Source organism: Octopus sinensis, linkage group LG9, assembly GCF_006345805.1.
Source record: "Octopus sinensis linkage group LG9, ASM634580v1, whole genome shotgun sequence".
Classification (NCBI taxonomy): Eukaryota; Metazoa; Mollusca; class Cephalopoda; order Octopoda; family Octopodidae; genus Octopus; species Octopus sinensis.
The window spans coordinates 96,144,193-96,161,942 of record NC_043005.1 but is presented as its reverse complement, the minus strand read 5'-3'; the positions used below and the strand labels follow the sequence as shown (position 1 = coordinate 96,161,942).

Sequence of the window (17,750 nt, the reverse complement as noted above, 5' to 3'; positions counted from 1 at the left end):
AAGCTTAAACCAGAATGTTTTTTAAAAACTTGTTATCAATTCTAACTACATAAAATGTTTCACAATAATTGAAAAGATTTAAAAAGAAAAAAAGAGCTTACCATACTAAGGGCTTGTTATATAAAAGCTCTAAAATAAATTTTATACTGGAATACTTAGAATTCTTTAACATAAAATAACACATTTTGTATTTTCAGTGTTCCAAATTATACTAAATCACAAACCAATCATATTCTTTTACTCATTTCAGTCATTTGTTGAACACATCGACCCCAGGACTTATTCTTTGTAAGCCTAGTACTTATTCTATCGGTCTCTTTTGCCAAACCGCTAAGTTACAGGGACATAAATACACCAACATTGGTTGCCAAGCGATGGCAGGGACACACAAACAGACACAAATACATACATACACACACATATATATATATACATATACACAACAGGCTTCTTTCAGTTTCCTAGTACCGAAAATCCACTCATAAGGCTTTGGTCAGCCCAAGGCTATAGGAGAAGATACTTGCACAAGAGGCCATGCAGTGGGACTGAACCTGGAATCATGTGGTTGGGAAGCAAGTTTCTTACCACACAGCCACTCCACTTGCATTGACATGAGAAAAATTGTAGATATTCAATACTGTTGTTACCATACATGTATATGTCATTTATACAGTTATATTTTATTTCTTATTTCTACAAAACAACTTAGCACAGAAGCTAATACTTTGTTTGAGGAACCACTTAGATAATTAAACATCTTAATAATAATAGTGTCTAACAGGGGCACAAGACCAAAACAATGATCATAGGAGTATAGCCAACTTATTTGGCTATACTCTCTCAGATTTATCTGACCCAAGTACTTGAGTGGTACCTATTTTATCACCCAGGAAGGATGCAAAGCAAATTCAACATCAGTGGGATTTGGACTTAGAACGTAAAAACTCGTTACTAAATACTATAAAATATTTCAACCAATCTCTATATCTATAAAGCTGAAGTTGTCTGTGTATGGCAGGTTTGGTAGCCTTCAACTAACACTATCTCCTCCGAGACCCTGCGGCATAAGTTAACCAAAATTGAAAGCATGATAGAAAAAGGCTTGCTCTTCATTCCGTAGAAGAAAAAATTCAAATCGGACCATGTTAACACCAAAAATTATTTACATCAAAAAGGTGCTTTTTTTCTTTGAAAATTCCTATTTTTTTATGATTTTTTGACTGCTGTGTCACCATTTTTCGGTGTATTTCAACCAGAAAAGCTACATAATGCAAAATTTTTACTTTTCAAAAATTCTAATTCTAAAGGGTGGAAACAAAAGCGGGCAATGCCGGGCGATACTGCTAGTTCTTTAATAAAATTCTAAAGTCCCAAAAGATAGTGCTTAACTTCAGCTTTTATAGCAGTAAGCAAATGGAGGATAAATCTTACTTTGGAGAGGAAACACAGTAGCTAAATTTTCCAGAAAAGCTCTGAATCTGTTTGTCATATTTTCCAGCATACAAATCAAATTTTCAGAACAAAAGGACAGGTCAACTTATATACCAAGATGGCTTTGGAAGATCAAACATTCCATATGAAATGTAACAGGATTTGGAAAGACAGGGACAATGTTTGAATTTTTTACACATGTTTACACTATATACTACATCAACTTGTATGCCGGAAAATTTGGTATACCAAAGACAGTGGGCACTGTCTTGCCCACAGACAAATCTCACAATGATATTGAATTTAAAATCCACAAGTCAATAACTATCTGACATCTTATTCAGTCATTTCAGCTATAATAGTAGCAGCAGAATCAGGGAACTTAAGCCAATGCCAGTGTCGATAGCAAGAAGCAAGTGAAAAAGAAATCTTTTCTTGGCTAAGATTCCAATCTGTCATAGGTAATAAGATTTGTTATGCATACCTGACATTTAAGTAATCCAAGGTGTGCAGAACAAAGTATATTAAAAAAGAGACAACATGACCCAAAACTGGCCGTCCAAAATGTTTACATCCTCTGACACCATTATTAATATTCTATTAATTTCAACCTCAATATTTCATTAAGACATGAAACTATAGGTTTGATAAGGAAATTTAAGATTATCAAAGCTTCTATCAGTCCATCATCACAGCCAACTGTGAAGGATAATCAGCCATAAAAACTATGCCATTTAAAGGAACAGAAATTGGATTTTTTTTTTCGTCTGTGTCAGATGAAGAAGAGCAATGAGTGGTGAGAAGCTGTTGAAGCCTGTCCAAATCATGTCATCATGGGAAAACAGATGTAAAACAATGACGATATTGTCATATGGTGCAAAAAATACAAAGAATCAGTTTGGGGATTATGTGGTAGCACAGAGAGACTATTACCAAATATGAATAGCAAAACAATATACAGCCTTCGTAATAATAACAGTAATAATAATAATAATCCTTTCTGCTATTGGTACAAGGCCTGAAATTTTGGGGGGGTAGGACTAGTTGATTATATTGACCCTAGTATGTAACTGGTACTTATTCCACCAACCTCTGAAAGGATAAAAGGCAAAGTCGACCTCAGCGGAATTTGAACACAGAACATAAAGATGGACGAAATACTGTTAAATATTTTGACTGGTGTGCTAACAATTCTGCCAGCTCACCACCAGTGATAATAAAAATAATCCTTTCTATTAAAGCCACAAAGCCTGAAATTTTTAGGGAAGGGACTAGTTGATTACATTGACCCCAGTGCTTCACTGGTACTTAATTTATTGACCCTGAAAGGATGAGGTAGTAAAGTCGACCTTTGCAGAACTTGAACTCAATGTAAAACTGGAAGAAATGTCGTTAATCATTTCTTTTTTGGCTGCCTTAACAATAACTTCTTCTAGTTAACTCAATAGCCAGAAGATAGCAACAAAATAACTAAAGAATCTGATAAAATATAACACTTGTAACACCTATTTCTTTATTGCCCACAAGGGGCTGAACATAGAGGGGACAAACAAAAGGATTAAGTCGATTACATTGACCCCAGTGCGTAACTGGTACTTAATTTATCAACCCCGAAAGGACGAAAGGCAAAGTCGACCTTGGCGGAATTTGAACTCAGAATGTAATGGCAGAAGATTCTACCAATGCCTAGTCCTGTTTACTGACTATAACAGGAAATAATCAATACAAAGAAATAGTAAAACAAAATTGCTTTACTAGCAACTGAGCTTAAGCTCATTGAGAGTCTCTGTCAATAGGGTGAGCAAACACTACATCACACTTTAAATAGTTTATGAAAAGCTAAACAAACATTCATCTAAATTTTTGAAAGAGTATTTTCACTACAAAAACTGAAGCAATAATATAAACATGATAAAGAGAGATTCTGTGAAATGTTAATGAGTATAATTGCCATAAAGAATGAAAAGTTTCCTTGGATTCCAGACTTTACCTTGCAACATGTAAGTTAAACAGGTTATTTATTTGGAACTAGAGATACGGCTATGCATTTCGCCCGGCGTGCTAACGTTTCTGCCAGCTCGCCGTATAGACTTGTAACACCTACTGTAGCCAGTAGTCCATAAGGAAGACCAACTCTTGACTTATGATCTTTGCTCAAATGAATTCCCAACACCATCTCCTCTAGCTTCTTGATTGTTAATTCAATCGACAATAAATATAACTATGGTTTAAAACAATGAGGCACCAAGTTTAATAGATCGGTTAGAACAGACAGGGACTTCAGCAACACTGGGTGTGGACCTCCATAAACTAATTCAGCTGTAATTAGGGAATTATTTTGAATGGCTAATGTGAAACAACAATCCACTGATAATCTGACTTCCAGTTTTAAAAACTACGGGAAATAAACAAGTTTACCCATGCCTTTCACTAGTTTGGCCTTTCAGTCAGCACTAATAGTTTTATGTAGTGTGTGTATCAGATGAAGCAAGTTAGTCTAGAAGATTCTACCAATGCCTAGTCCTGTTTACTGACTATAACAGGAAATAATCAATACAAAGAAATAGTAAAACAAAATTGCTTTACTAGCAACTGAGCTTAAGCTCATTGAGAGTCTCTGTCAATAGGGTGAGCAAACACTACATCACACTTTAAATAGTTTATGAAAAGCTAAACAAACATTCATCTAAATTTTTGAAAAACAGAAAGAGTATTTTCACTACAAAAACTGAAGCAATAATATAAACATGATAAAGAGAGATTCTGTGAAATGTTAATGAGTATAATTGCCATAAAGAATGAAAAGTTTCCTTGGATTCCAGACTTTACCTTGCAACATGTAAGTTAAACAGGTTATTTATTTGGAACTAGAGATTTCATGCAAGCAGCTTTAAAATTGACCCCCACTCATCAACAAATTGAAAAGAAAACCATTCTTCATCCCTTAATAACTATTGTCAACAATAAAGCTGACTGAACAAAACCTTAGTCCAAATATGCAATCTAGTTTACCTTACATATGACAAACCTTTGGAACTCCCGTCTTTTAAAGCATAAAACAAACAATTCAAAACACTCAAATACATTATTTCCAATACAAATAAAACATTAAACCATGAAATATATTTTGTGCTAGAACGGATCATTCATTTAGACAGTGCATGTGTTTATTAACACTATGTTTTACCGATAATTCAATCGGGTCCAGATATATTAGGTAATACAGTGAAGAGTATGGATGATGACAGAAAGGATTCACAGACCACACCTCACCAGGTATCATAGTAGAATACATTTTTGTTTTCTTTCAATTGATGAAGTTCAGGTTTTAACAGTCAAGCCTGACTTATATCCACAGACTACAAACAAACCTGATACTACAACAGCATTCCTATAACAAATCCCTTTTCCTTTTATCATGGTTTTCTTTGACTCTCTTACATTTAATTGTCTGATATTTAGGGTGGGTTTGTAGAATGAAAAAGAAAAGAGGAAAATAAAAAGAATGAGATAGAGAAAGAAAGAGAGAAACTGAAGTTGGGAAAGATAAGAAATTTTTCTCAGTAAATAATGATTGTTGCCTGAAGCCTACAGGGACACAGTTGTACTGGAATATTGTTGGAGAGAAAAGGTAACATAATGGAAACTTTAATCCTTCAACATTCAGATTACTGCCAAATGCAATGCTTATTATTCATAATGCTTTGAATTAAGCATGATTTATTTTGTATCTTCTTGATTTTGAAATTTTTAGAACGATGTGGAAACAAGAGGCTGGACATGGCAGGCTTGAAGATAAAACAGGTAGAATATTTGGGAAGGATATGACCACTTCATATGCTATTAAGATTAATGGAGTAAGCTTAAAAATTCAGAAGTTTGTTTTGCATACATTTGTAAACAGGGATCTTGAAAAGACAGGGATAGAGCTTGGGAGTAATGTTTCAGGTGATACAGAGATAATTATAGAAATATATTCAAAACAATGTCAATAAAAAAAATAAAAATTGTGTTTTAAAAAATACCTTGAATTCAACATTACAATAGTTTTGTATCTAAAACAAGTGAAAAATTTGAAGCTACAATAGCTTCAAACAGATGTTTTCAAATGGTGCAGTGCAGCACACTGGTGCATTCCAAAAGATAGCTAAATGCACCCCAGATTTTTTTTAATAAAATTAGAGGTTTTAGAAAATCTACACTTAATAACTTGATAACTGTTATTCATGATTTTGTTATGCACTAATATAATTAATAAAAAAAGATAAGTAATATTTTTCTAATATGAACTCTAAAACAAAATAAATAAACCATTCCATGTGAATATCACTAGAAATGTTTGATCTCCAGTGAGCCACAAAGTAAAAAAAGGTTGTGAATCACTAGCTTAAAGTCTCAACAGATTAAAATTTTAAGGTTTCAATTACATGATCATGCAAATATTTAGATTTTAGTTTAAAATATTTGACAACTTATATCATTAAGTGTGCTTGTATGTGTGTGTGTTCCTGTATTAACTGACATTTTCGGCACACCATTCCAATCAGTATTCACTAATTTTGATCTCCTAACACCAATTTCATCTCTAATATGCAAGACCTTGAAGCTTTTTGTACTTGTAGAAATTGAGCTGAGTATGTAGGTTGTAGGTTTTTTTCTTAGCTTTATCATTACCATTTAAAAACACAAAGAAAGATAACATTGGGAGATAGAAAGGATAAACTGCTAATAATTTAAGCAAATTGAAGAATAAAATTTTATTTTTTTTAGACTGAAAGTTCCCAAGAAAGTAGGTTTGTATGTTTATGTAAATCACATTGGTTGATCTAAAATTTAAAAAATAAGAAAATGGATCCATTTTTTGCATGAGATGAAAAATCCCATTAAAGTAATCACATTAAATAAAAATGAAAATGTGGTTACTGTAATTATTATAAAAAATACTTAGTCAACTCAACTTATTCACACTGATGCATCTATGTTAAACTCATAACTTTGGAAAACAGCAACTCACACATAATCATATAATATTCAAACAAAAGTTAATATAAATTTCAATAATACACTAAAATCTAAATAAAGAATTAATCTAACTGTCATCATACATATTGTTTTTTACATTTTTATTTTCTATGTTGGCATGATGTTCCTGCAATACAGCAGCTTTCTATGGGTGCTTTATTTATGTGGTGCCAGCACAGGAAGCATATACTCTATAATATCAAAAGTCTATTTGGGGATGTTCATCTTTTACCATCCCCAAATATAACAATAGCTGTTTCAATGCACATTTTCACATCAAGAATCTTGCAAAACAAATTTATTCATCATACTTTCATTTAAAGCCAAAACACACCTCCAAGGGACAGGAGAGTTCATACAAACAAAAAAGTTATTCATTTATACTACATCTGCTTCCAAGCCCAAACACTTCATTCTAATTATTATTTCTACACTCTCCAGAATCAAGACAGAATAATTAATTAGATGGCAGATATAATAATAGTTAAATCCCATTTATCTCTACAGCATAAATCAAAATCTTGGGTATGTTCAAGGTAGTGTTAACTTTTTAATATCCATTGCATTAAATATGTTAACAAAAAATAATTAGGTGATGAGAAATAAAGAAGAAAACTTATTCAGAACATAAAATACCTAAATTCCATTTGCATCATGTTTATTAGTCATTGACTGCTACTGCTTTTTACCCTCTGTTAAATAATTATTTCTCATTTTAAATTTTTAATATTACTTACAATTTTAATACGTTTGCATCAAATCAAGTACTGCTTTTCTTTTGGGCAGCCTCCGAATATTTTATTTTCTAAACAATTCAACTTTTCTAGGACAACCCATGCACAATCTTATCCATACAGTGATTCTTCCCATCCCTATTCCAGGAAGTACAGTAAAATCTAAGTTTTGCTGATGAGGTCAGAATAGAACTCAAACATTCTCAGAGTTGTTTACTGCACTTGCAGAAATGATTAAAATAATAGCTCTTCGCTAATAGTTGTTTATAACTCTAGTTAACTATTTGATGCTTGTTTGCATTAAATGTTAACATTCACTATTGTTTTGGGGCGAATGACATTCAAGTAATTTATCTTCAGAATACTTTTATTTGTGAGATTTTATGGAACTGCAAACAGAGAAACATAACTATTCTGAATACTCTAAGTTTAGGTCAATTATCTACAACCAATTTACATTAAAATAAACCTTCTTGTAAAATATTCTTACAGTATAAAAACAATTTTATGAACTATTTTTGCCAAAACAGACCATCACTAGTTTTTCTTAAATAATGAACCAGTGGAGTACAAACCTGACTATACACAGCCAAATTAACCCTTTCATTACCAAACTGCCCGAAAAAATTTTTGGTTAATGTGACCAAGCCGCCCGTATTTACCTATTCATATTTAAATGAGAATATCAGAGCAAATCTCTTTAGTACATTCGTGAAAACAAGTATTATACTTTGTAAAGACTTCAACTACAGTTTTGTACAAAAATCGAAGTGTAATTTTAATTACGTGAATTTTGGGAGATTTTTTTCCGAAATTTGTTCCTATTGTGTTTTCAAAATTTGTAATTCTGACAAAAAATGGATACGAATTTCAATATATCAAGCAGCGAGTCAGAATTCGAAGGCTTTTCTACTGAACACCTTCATAAATCTAACTCTATGACTGAGAAAAAAAACCATGTGGTATTTGATAATGAATCTGATGTTTCATTTTCCGAAAGTGAAAACAGTGAATCTGAGAGCTCCGACAGCGATAAAGAAAATGAATTGGCACCTGAATGGAGTGAAAATTTAAAAACTGTTTCTTTCGGTGATTTTTCTGAAGAAACTGGACCAAGCCAGAGACTTTCCCAGGAGAGTAAAGCCTTAGACTATTTCTTTTTACTTTTTCGAATGAGCCTATTTGAAATCATTACGGCGGAAACGAACCGTTACGCTAAATGTAAACAAAACGAAAGAAAGTGGTTTCCCATAACCTTAAATGAAATTAAGACTATTTTGCCATAAATATTATTATGGGTATCAGAAAGTTACCCAGAATAACAAATTCTTATCGTAAAATTTTGTTGTATACCCAACTGAATATTACCCATTTTCTATAGCGATGTTTGAACAAAATTTTAATAATTTTATATTTTGTTGAATTTACCTGTATCTACCTGCAATTAGAGTCACTTTGTGACAAAAATTATAGTGTAGAATTGGTTGAGAACATTTCATAAAATTATCTTCCAAAATTCACGTTAATATATTGATAAATAAAAAAGTTATAGTTGTTTAATGAAACCAGACTAAATTTATGATTACGTTAGAAATTAATTGAAACACATAAGGGGTGTATTTTGGTCAGAAATATAGTAACGAAAGGGTTAAACTAATTTCATATTCTGATCATCTTCATTTCACTAAATCTAACAGTTTTCCAAAATTCCCTTTCAATTACACACTAATACCTATTTAAGAGATTAAATTTATTAAATACTCAGTCGCTCCAGGCACATATACTAACTGAAAATCTTGGTTCTTAACTTCAGAACTCTCCAATGGTTTGAGGGTATAAAAGAGAATTATGCCAAGAATTCCACCATTTAGTTGATCTATGTCTTTTTCATTACCATCACAAATATATAATAAACTGTTTTGCTTGTTCTAGTAATAAAGACAACCATAGGCAGCCTAATACAGTTCACTACAATAAAAACACCTTTTAAGATTGTATTTTATCTTAGTGGTAAAAGCAGATAGTGCCTCAAGATATGGCCCATAAGGTTTTTTTAGTTTGTTTGTTTGAAACAGCATTCACCCGGGGTGAGTTGAGCTGGCTTCATTCATCCTCAGTGCTGCATCTCTCACAAACGCCGACCAGACCTGGCGATTTGAGGCTAACGACCGCGTGATCTCCAACCACTCCTTATTCCAATGGCGAATGCTGTAGATATGGGGGCCTATGTTGGGTTCCAGATCAGCCTTGACTGTCATCAGCCAGGTTTTTCATTGTCCACCACATCGCTTTCGCCATGAAGGGGAGCTGGGGTAATTGCTTCGTAGATGAATTCTCCTGGTTGACGACGGAGGGCATGACCCAGTCAATGCAGACGTCTCATTGGTTTAACAAGACACCAAATTTCAATTTTAGAACTACTTCTGCAATTGAATCAAGTAATATCCCATGACAACCACATGATGTAGTGGGCAGAGTATTTGGCTTACGATTGTACGGTCATGAGTGATTCCCAGCGGCATGTTGTATCCTTCAGCAAGATACTGTATTTCATGTTGCTCTGTACATGTAATTCACATTCTGTGTCACCGTGAATCTCCCTGAGAACCACATTAAGGGTGTATACATGTCTGAGGAGTGCTCAGCCACTTGCACGTTAATTTCACAAGCAGGCTAATTCATTGATCGGATCAACTGGAATGCTTGTCTTCGTAACTGATGGAGTGCAAGTTTATCACATAGATGATAAAAGAGCATGTCTATAATGAGAGAGTGGCATATCTGGACAACAAGAACCGGGTGTGTGACGAACTTGTGTTTCATAAATATCAAGATGAATAAAGTCAATGGTATCCTATTGTTCATATCAAAATGAGATAAATTTTCATCTCAACATAATTTATGAATTAAATCACCAACTGAAACCCACCTTTGATGTAGGAGCTACGTTTCCTAGATAGTAATGCTCAATGAATTATACAGTAAACCATAAACAGGTCATTGTTGAATACTTGCAAGCAAAGGTGTTGGCAGTTGACAGAAATTCAATAACTATAGATTTTGTTTCAAGAGACCAAGTACCAGAATATGACACCATACTTAATGTTACAGTATAGCATCTACTCAAGTAGACCCATTTCACATAACAAGGCTATCAGATATTAGGGTATACAATATCTTGTATTACTGCCCTTACACCTTTCAACCTAACAAATTAGTGTGTACACTTTTCATACATAGCTCAACCCATATACAAACTCAAAATACTCTTGGCCTCCAATACCCATATCTTTAAAATGTGTTTTTATTTATTTATTTTAAAGAGTATTTAAAATTAACATGAATATCTCACTGTCAGAATGATTTTGATATACTTTCAGTGAAATAAGGAAACTTCAACATATTAAACCTCTGACTCAATCATTTAAGACAGAGATAGTCAGACAGGGAGAGACACAGAAAGAGATGTGTATGTATGAAGTAACAATAATATCAAAGAATTTAAAAGATAAACAATATAGCGAGAGAGAGAGAGAGAATTAAAGAGATACAAGTTTATTAATTAAACACTTAACATGATGAGACCTCATGTATGAAAAGTGTAATATCTGAAGAACCAGGCTTATGAGTAATGAAAGACTATTCAAAAATTGGTTGTAAGACAACACCAATGAAGTTGCTGAATGAAAGGAAAAGTTTTATGAGATGTGGAGTGAAAGTAAATAGTCATTTGTGATAAAGCTAAATGAATCTTTACATCATAATCTATTAAAATGTTTGTTTATAAATCATGTTCTCAAAACTTTGAGCTAGTTATAGCTGAGGTGTTCAAAGCTGTAGCATTGCTGTGTGCAGTCAGTATACGACACTGTACAGGTTGAGCAACAGGCTCACTAGCTACAAGGATCCAGATCTTGTGGTAATATGCATGTTACAATAACTCGTACCTCTTTTGTTGAGTGTGTGACATTTATGCCTTTCTAAAGATATAAGCCAATATGATATTTTTATGGCTTAATCAGAAAATGAAGAGCAGAGCCTGTAACCTGTACCTTTTGCAGGACCTCCAAGACTGGTGGAGAACATGGAGGAAGCAGTACATCAAGATATTCATGTTATCTTCAAACTAGAGAGCCAGTATCTCAATTAAAGGTAGGTAGTCAGGTGGCAAATTAAATTTACCACATAAGAACAGATACAACCGATTGAATGAGCTTCTGCAGTTTCCATGTACCCAGTTTTACAAGACTTAGGCTGCTATGGCACTATGGCAAAAGACAGCTGACCAAGTTGTATGCTTTGCAGCAGTATTGAACCCAAAGCTATTTGATGATATATATGTAGTCATATGTCATCTTTGTAATAAATTTACAGAATAAATTCATGAAAAAATACTTTTAATTTCATAACAGGAAGTTAGAATTTGGGAGACATTAAATATTTCAAGAGGTAGCTTCAAAAATGATCTGTTTTTCACAAGTGGTAAACCTAGTTCCAATGGCAGTCTAATTGTAATTACCCTTGTAGTACAAAAAAGCAAAAATCAGTCCTCATACGTACTATTTGCAACTGGAGCAAAATCATAGACAAAGTGCTGCCTTAATGCTTAACTGAAACAATACTAAGAATTTATAGGATATTTTTATAAATTATTTTAGTAAGTGATAAAGATACATTAGAATTTGGATTGAAACTGCCTTGCTTAATACTTTGATTGTAGAAATCACATATATCTACTCATAATTTCATTACCTTTAATTGTGGAAGGCAGTCTTATATACCAGTCTATCTTTTGCTGAGAACTGTCATATTTGAAGCTAATTTCTGTTGAGTATGTCAATTTATTGAAGCAACATGACTTGCAGAAAATACCAATTATACTTTTTGGTAGATATTTTACATCATTACTGGAATAACTATGAAATTTAATTTCACAGTAAGAAGATTAAAACCATTTAATAAATAAAACTCACTGAATGACAAGTCATCAAATCAATTTGAAAAATTGTATTTCGTGTGAATGCAAAGTTTAATGTGGATATTAGGCAAATAATAATATTAATAATAATATAGCAGCAAATAATAATAATAATAATATTGGTTCAGCAATACAGTATCAGTTAGTTTCAAATTCTTTTAACCACATTTTTTAAACTCAAATTCCTGCTAATCTTCATCCATAAACTAATATTAAAAGATTTATTTACTCATTACTAATACGTGTAACATTTAATCGTAAAATTTTTTTTTTTGAAAATCACAACTAGGAAATATTCACTTAATAATAGCTACATACATGTATATGGATCTATATAAATAGATTAGTTAGTTAGTTTTTAAGATGCCTAGAGCAATATAAAACCAATATGAAGCTCAATACTTAAAAACAGTAAAGAAATATGTAATTTGAAGTAGTAAAATGTCTGTTCAATGAAGAACATTAGTCAAACCACGCTGCATATATAGGGCTAAATTAAAGCTAAAATATAAATATGCTGAATTGAAGCAAAAGGCATGATAGCATTAATAAAATAAATGAAAAACAAATAGGAAAAGTTTAGAATTTTTTTATGAGGTTGACTTCAATATATTCAGAATTCAGTGGCAAGAAAATTTAAAATAAAATTTGAATATTTTAACCCCCAAAACTTTTCAAATATTAATTCGGTCCTTTGTCCAGGCACCAGACAAACAGAAGTGCAGGGTTGATTGAATAATCAATATTTAGATGTTTAAAACCATTTAAGACGAGAGGAAAAAATAAACACATCTAAATCAAAATATGAAATATAGCAAAGCTTTAGTTGAAATAGTTTAATTATACTACATTGCCATAAATCAGAAATCTATCTATCTATATTGAACAGGGCCTGAACAATATAATCATATATAAAATTTCAAAAAAAAGAAAAAAATGTTTTATTTCAACATGTGAAATAAAATTTTATCAGATATTAAATTCCAGCAATGATTTCAAGAAATTTTTTATTATTTTTTTTATTATACTAGAATTAATATTTTGACCCAAATCTCAAATGCAAATGAAAAATAAACCAAAAGCGCAGGAAATTGAATAAGATCAATGAAATCAAAAGAGAATCAATGGTGAGGATATTCCCAGTACAAGAGAGCAAGTCATGAGCGAACTACTTTGAAACTGTATTGATTAATCTGTGCCACCATTGCAGCAGATTACTGGCTCTCAACAGCAACTATTTCAAAACAACAACAACTCAGCCTTTTGATATAAATTATGAAAACAAAAGTCAATAACATTTGTTGCAATAATTCAAAGTTATGATCTCTAATATACTCAAAAGCTTTCATAGCTGAGACTTAAACGATTTTTTTTAATCGATACTCCTATTAAATGAGAGTTTAAAGAAATATATATTAATAAATATTTAAGAAGTTGGAAAGCTACAAAGATGACGAGTGTTTTTTGTTGCATATACTTCATATCTTTATGCAACATAAATAAATTTTCTTTAAATAGAAGGTATAATATTAGCAAGAGCATATAGTTACTTCTAATATTAAAAAACAAAAAACAAAAAAAAACAACACACCTCTACATAAAAACTGCATGCAGTTTTGTATGTACTAGCTGTATTAATTATTTATCATTCACGTCACCCAAAAATAATTTGAAGGAATAAAATATTTATTAAAAGGAAGAAAAATTTCCATAAATATCTTGAATGTTCAGCTGGAGAATAATTCAGTAGAAACAATTCAAATAGTTACAAGTACATTACATCACCCTTTAAACTTAGATCTCAGAAAAAAATTGCTTCAAACTAAACATATATATATAAACTAAAAGCTAAATTACTTCTAAAGAAGTAAAAATATCAAAATGTAGGGGACAAGTTGATAAAGTTTAAAATACATTTGCTTGATATGGAAATAGATATTTAAGCATATGAAGTAACAAATGCTGAGTTACTTTTGAAGCCTAAAATTCTATTCTTAATCATTATGATGCCATGTAAAATGTTTCTAATGGAGTTCAATAAATGTTAATAGTTCAAATACAGAACTTCAACTGATAAAACTGGCATATATAGAGAGATGGACGAAAGACCTAACTTTATAATCAGCTTAACGAAGCAATAAAAATAACTGTATAAACAAAAACTCAACGATGCACCATATATGTTGATCTGTGGGTTAAATTATGCAAAAGAAAAAGAGGTAACATACCGTTTTGCAGTTTGAATGTCTTCTAGCATCTCAGTACCAACTCCACATACAAGCTGTATTCCATTGCTCACTACTATTTGTTTGCGTTTTAATTTTTTTTTTATGTTAACGTTCGTTATTTTAATGCAATATTTAGTTCATTATGTGGCATTTTGTGAGAAGTCCCACGCATAACAATAGTAGTATCACAGTTCAATTAGAGCTGAACACCGATGGTTATATAAATATATATTTATATATAGAGATACGCAGTTCATAAAACTTACTTTTGGATTTTTGGGGAGGGGCATGTGTGTATGTGTGGGGTTTTTGTACTTTCCTTTTTAATTATTTTGTTTCATTTGAGACAGCACCAAAACTTAACTGCCTTTTCACCAACTTAAACTTTTGTCGAAATAAAGACAGATGACTGCATTTATAAGAAAATGTACAATGAAATGCTTACGTCCATGCAGATGTAAGTTGATGGTAGGCAACATTATTGAGGATGTAGGTGTGAAGTAGTCTACTATCAGCATGTAAATAGGCTGGAGGGAAGGGAAACAGCCAATGAAAACCATTTTATGATAATATGGCATGATAGTTTATAACATTGATTACAAACACTGAAAATTACATTAATACTCACTGATTTTGCTGTCAATAACACAACCCAACCCAACTGAATCAATATAACTGCTGTCCAGAAGACTTTAATAACAATGGGATGCCAGAGGATATTGCATATGTAAGAACACTTTTTTAGAAGCCATAAGACAATCCTTTGAGAACAACTTCAGAATTGGTATTACAAGATAGTGTGCAAGTCCTTGCACAGATATAAACATTTCTTATGTTTGTTTTTTTCCTCTATTTTTCTCTCTTTTTCTTTTAAATCTGGCCAAATTGAGCTCAAATGAGGCAAGTCAAGCCTTCCTAAATGCAGTGGTAAGAGGCTCCAGGAGTTAAGCCCTGTAATATGCTAGGAAGAGAATCATTAAAGATATACGGCCCACTCTGACATACTTACCAGTCGGAAAGAGTTGGTATTAACATTTTTCGCCACCCAGTTTATATTCCAATCTATCTTGGTACAAGCTTGTTCCTTTCTTGGTTTTTATTTTCTCAGGAAAACAAAGAACCTTCGAAGGAATGCATATGCCAAATAGATATACATACGTACACATAATTATAAGTATTATGTGTACGTATTTGCTAACATAGGGTGAATATTTTGAGATATGTCTGCATGTATGTGTGAATTTGTATAATTGAGTGTATACGCGCCTCAAAAATTAGACAATACTCAAAGTACTTGGGAATGAGAGGTCATGTTATACCTCTTCCATATAAAACTTGAGCTTGAAACAAGTGCTCTAACCTAGAAATTTCGGAATTCCTTGGGCCACTGCTACTACTGGCTCCTGTAGAAGCTGTTCCTGCAACACCTGGTCCACTGGGCCCACCAGTACTGCTTACTCCACGGTAACGATCCAAATGCCTTTCTGAACTTCGAGAGTGATGGTGTGACTTTCTAGCCTTTCTTACAATACTGCCAAGATCAACATTGTCATCTGACGGAAATAATTTACATAGAGCTTCTCCAACTGTTGGTTCAATCTCCTGTAAAATTAAAGTTATAAAATCAATCATATTGGGATACATAAGTCTTTGTAGCAAAAAACATCAAAATCATGTAAAAATCGGAATTAATAGCTAAACAGTATCAGAAAGACATTTGCATAAATGAGCATACTATATTAAGATTATACTTCCTTGACACAGAACTCTGCCTTAATCATAACCAATGCCTATTAATCTTAAAAAGAAAAAATTTTTAGCCATACACACAAAGCCTTTCTGGACATCAGATAGTGCAACAAGCAGGAAGAGAAAGGTGGGTCTCTTGAAGTGGTCAGCATGAGAATGGAAGAGATGAAAAGGGACAAAGATTTGAAGCAGCTGCTCTCAAACTGTTGAAAATGGTAAATATTTGTGATGAAATATGAAGACGTTGTTTATAATCAACAATGGTTGATTACATATGTCAGACTATTGGAAATATAGTTCCTATTTAAAGCAGGAGAATTTTTGAAAACTTAAAAAATATTAATAGCAAAAAAAAAATTTCATACTTGTCCATCTCTGCCAATTTTAACATATTTATTTTCATTCCAAGGGTTATGCAGATGTGTAGTTTTAGTAAATTGAAGGTCACGCCTAAAAAATAAAAATGAAAGAAAAAAACTGCTTATATAAAAATACTAAATTTTTTTAAAAAGTGCTTTTATTTAACTGTTATAAAGACAGAAATTTAAAATGGTTGATTTTTAGTACAAGTTGTATGTGTATGGAAGTGCAATGAAAGAAACAAACTATAACAATTATGTAATATATAACATTTATTCTACAGACAGATTGTCGTCACCATCATCATCATTTAATGTCCATTTTCCATGCTGCCATAGATTGAACAGTTTGATAGGATCTGTTAGGCATAAGGATTGCATTGTGCTCTAGTGTCTGCTGTGACATGGTTTCTATAGCTGGATACCCTTCCTAATGTCAAACACTTCACAGAATGTACTGGTTCTTTTTTTTTTTTTTTTTTGGTGCTCCCAGCACTAGCAAAGTTGTCATGCAGTTTGCAAGACAATGAACAAATAAGGGGGAGAAGATAGTTTAACCCTTTCGTTACCAAACTGCCCAAAGCCGCCCGAAAAATATTTTGGTTCATGTGACCAAGCTGCCCGTATTTACCTAGTCATATTTAAATGAGAATATCAGAGCAAATCTCTTTAGTACATTCGTGAAAACACGTGATTATGCTTCGTAAACAGTTCATCTACAGTTTTGTACAACGATCGAAGTGTAATTTTAATTCCGTGAATTTTGGGAGATTTTTTCCCGAAATTTGTTCCTATTGTGTTTTCAAAATTTGTAATTCTGACAAAAAATGGATACAAATTTCATTATATCAAGCAGCGAGTCAGAATTCGAAGGCTTTTCTACTGAACACCTTCATAAATCTAACTCTATGACTGAAAAAAAAAAAGCACATGGTATTTGATAATGAATACGATGTTTCATTTTCTGAAAATAAAAGCAGTGAATCCGAGAGCTCTGACAGCGATAAAGAAAATAAATTGGCACCTGAATGGAGTGAAAATTTAAAAACTGTTTCTTTCAGTGATTTTTCTGAAGAAACTGGACCAAGCCACAGTCTTTCCCAGGAGAGTAAAGCCTTAGACTATTTCTTTTTACTTTTTCGAATGAGCCTATTTGAAATCATTACGGCGGAAACGAACCGTTACGCTAAATGTAAACAAAGCGAAAGAAAGGATAGTTTGTTATTTCCCACAACCTTAAATGAAATTA

At 32.3% G+C, this 17,750-nt stretch overlaps 1 protein-coding gene and 1 long non-coding RNA gene across 11 annotated transcripts in view; both read right to left on the bottom strand.

The window, feature by feature from the left end:
- Positions 1-17,750, bottom strand: part of LOC115215619 (YTH domain-containing protein 1) — a 71,598-nt gene that overhangs the window by 9,384 nt on the left and 44,464 nt on the right. For all 10 annotated transcript variants that reach the window (XM_029784849.2, XM_029784851.2, XM_036506180.1 and 7 more), the window contains 2 exons: positions 16,508-16,592; positions 15,754-15,995 (listed from right to left, as the gene is read on the bottom strand). In XM_029784849.2, the coding sequence (XP_029640709.1) occupies positions 15,754-15,995; positions 16,508-16,592 (327 nt within the window). The remainder of the gene's footprint in view (positions 1-15,753; positions 15,996-16,507; positions 16,593-17,750) is intronic.
- Positions 2,831-7,772, bottom strand: LOC118764921. The gene is made up of 2 exons (XR_005000759.1): positions 3,532-7,772; positions 2,831-2,936 (listed from the first exon to the last, which is right to left on the bottom strand). It is a non-coding gene; the product is annotated as an uncharacterized LOC118764921 (long non-coding RNA).